The 2,954-nt window shown below is 40.8% G+C and overlaps 1 protein-coding gene across 1 annotated transcript; it reads right to left on the bottom strand.

The window, feature by feature from the left end:
* Positions 1-1,108: 1,108 nt before the first annotated feature.
* Positions 1,109-2,472, bottom strand: lbx1b (ladybird homeobox 1b). The gene is made up of 2 exons (XM_047044147.1): positions 2,003-2,472; positions 1,109-1,596 (listed from the first exon to the last, which is right to left on the bottom strand). Exons 1-2 carry the CDS (start codon positions 2,325-2,327, stop codon positions 1,109-1,111), a joined length of 813 nt encoding a protein of 270 aa, XP_046900103.1. The 5' UTR covers positions 2,328-2,472.
* Positions 2,473-2,954: the final 482 nt, after the last annotated feature.

Below are 2,954 nucleotides of genomic sequence, written 5' to 3'. Positions count from 1 at the left end.
ATACTTCTAAATGTGCAGTAAGCCTGAACTAAATCGCAGTTGTTAATGAAAAGAAAAAGGATTCCAGCCCTGCCAGTAAAAAAACGTTTAAAATATTCCATATTTATAGGCTTGACATCATTTGAGAAACATTATTGTATGCCCCCACTAGAATAATACAATGATAAAAAGATTGAGAAAAGCCATTTTATTCCCATAGTATATATACATTACAGAATGTGCATTGGTTTTCAAATACTGTCCTGATTTTGGAAAGGCACTTACAGGTGTACAAAACATAACAAATCTATTAAACGTCGTAAATTGTTCTATTGTATCCAAACAACCAATCTACGTCTACAGCAAAGAAATAAATGTTTGCAAACTGCTTGTTTTGTTATACAACCGTTTGGACATTCCTCAAAAAAAAGCACAATTTGTGTTAATCCTTTTGTGTTTAACCTTTCTATAATGCATGCAACACATTCGTGTGTGTTTGAGTTTGTGACGTAAACGTTGTTTACAAACAGACACAAATGCCCACTTGCGTGGACTCCGAGGTGTAAGCCATGACGTTTTGCAAAATAAACAAACGATACAATTTTAAATAAAAAATAAAATAGATATGATTGAAATCAAAACATGCATCTTGACATGCAAAGGTTACAGAAAATAATTGGCATGATATTATAGGTGTACAATAATTAATGCTGTGTGTGTGTGTGTGTGTGTGTACGGTAAGCTACATTGATTCAGAGAGGAGAAAAACTCGGTGTGAGTGCGTGTATGTCTCCAAGATTCAGGGGTGAAAAATAAATACTTATTTTGGAAAGCACAAACAGGATATAGCAAATAATAATGTATTGTGTTTTAAATGTAATATTAAACAATATTGCTTTCATTGCAACTTGAAGACAAATGAAATGATATGCAGTTGAAAACAATGGGATATATCACTGCATATTTCGTGTACTGTTCATGCTTTACTGTGAATATCTGTGCCAATATAAAAGTCTTTACAGATTTATAAATGTTCTGAGAGGGTATCAATATATAGCAGTAAAAGTTACAATCGTGGCATTCAACCGCTACTGTCTATTTGTCCTTTAAGTCTTTCACCACTGAGCAATCAGTCATCCACATCAATTTCCACGTCTTCGTCCTCCGAGCATTCTTTACTTGTTGTGTGGTCTGAAAATGGCGACATGGGGGACATCCGCAGTTTGTGAGCTAGCTCGTGTTCTTGTTGGCCGCTCTGCGAGGGGGGCTCGATTCGCGAGTGACCAAGCGTTCCATTTGCGCATTTCTCCAGGTCCGCGAGTTTGGCGAGTTTCTCCAAAGGTACATTACCGACGGCCTTGGCCGATTCCACGTCCGCCTTCATCTCCTCCAAATCCCTCTTTAACTTGGCTCTCCGGTTCTGAAACCATGTGATGACTTGGGCATTTGTTAACCCTAGTTGTTGGGCTATCTGATCTCGGTCGGCGGGAGACAAATATTTCTGATACAGGAATCTTTTCTCTAATTCGTAAATTTGGTGATTGGTGAACGCCGTCCTGGACTTCCGCCGCTTCTTCGGGGTATTTCTCTGCCCAAATAATGTCATTCCATCTCTCCCTGTTCAACAGAAGATAGAGGGTTAGACAGTGACAGTTGATAACCGTTTTGATGATGCCACTGCAGGCCCCACTCTGCACCAAGGGCGTTGCACCGTGTGCGTAAAGATAGAACATTCTAAAAAAGTATGAATTACATGCATGTAATTCTTTATTCGCGCAGATTCACGATTAAATGCATTTATTGTAAATTCCAGGACGTGAGTTATGTTAGAATTAATATCACAGATGAAGGCTAAGACATAGACCTATTTCAAATATGCACATGCAGCAATAATGCAAGGTAATCAAATATTTTTCAATACATTTTATTTAAAATAATCGAATGCATTTTTTACAGATTAAGCCTAAATTTAGGACTTGGTTATTATGACTTGCATAGGCCAAGTCAATACAAGGCCATTTACCTTCGGCAGCTTGTAGAACACTGACTTCCAGGCCTTTGAACGTTTTGCTGGCTAGTTCCTCCAGGGCGCAGAGTGGAGAGGTCTGGGTCAGAAGTGCTCGGTTGGACAGGGAGATGCCGGAGGAGCGATGCTTTTCAGTCGACGAAATCAGGTGCGCCGTTCCACAGATGGTGTAACTCCGTTTCACTGAGGGTTTGTTGAGAATGTCCTCGATGCTGAAGGGAGTTAAGGGTTTGTTGGAATTTGCAGGTGGAGGAAGGTGGTCCAAAGGACTCCGCCGCCTGCTCTCCACCGCGTCACATTTGGCGACTTCTTTGGATGTCATAATTCGCAATCCGTTACGCAAGCTAACTTTGAGATGTGTTGAATCAACGACCCAAAACAACGAAACACGGGTATAAAACAACAACAAGCCTATCGAAAAAACGTAGCATTACAGACACTGAGTAAAACTCATCACTGCACACTTTCTGCTCAAAATAGGAGACGAATTCCGTTATTCCAAACCGATAACGTCTTCAAAGTATCGTTCCAGGAGAGGAGACAGTCCGGAGGAGTGTGGTGCCTCCCTGAAAATGGCGAGGTCCAAAGATTTGCAGGAACTGACTATTACTAACAAGTTATTATTGATTGGGAGGTAATCAATTATCCTCAGTGGCACTTTCGCCCTCTCCCTTTCACTCTTTGACTATGTTGCAGTCCAGTGCTGGGCTTTTGCAAGTGGGGTGTCCCATTAATTAGAACGCAGGGCTGGAAGGAGGAGGAGCCCGCTGGAATTATAACGCGTTGTGCTCTCATCATCTATGGTCTAAATTAGTCGCGTGGTGAGATACCGGAATAGGCCTTTCGGTAAATGAGGACGAGAGGGTATAGGGATTAAATCGCATTGCGTCAAGTAATACTGTTTAAAACTCTGTCTCATTTGTGTAAGATTTTTTTTGATATCCACAGA

The sequence above is a fragment of the Hypomesus transpacificus genome, chromosome 21 (genome assembly GCF_021917145.1).
Source record: "Hypomesus transpacificus isolate Combined female chromosome 21, fHypTra1, whole genome shotgun sequence".
In the NCBI taxonomy this organism is placed as follows: domain Eukaryota; kingdom Metazoa; phylum Chordata; class Actinopteri; order Osmeriformes; family Osmeridae; genus Hypomesus; species Hypomesus transpacificus.
Note: the sequence above shows the minus strand (reverse complement) of the source record. Positions and strands in the feature narration are given on the sequence as shown.

Excerpts from the sequence above, each read along its gene's own strand:
- lbx1b (XM_047044147.1), bottom strand. The coding sequence starts at position 2,327 with ATGACATCCAAAGAAGTCGCCAAATGTGACGCGGTGGAGAGCAGGCGG. Across the intron at positions 1,597-2,002 it reads TGTTCTACAAGCTGCCGAAG|GGAGAGATGGAATGACATTA; the intron begins GTAAATGGCCTT and ends TCTGTTGAACAG.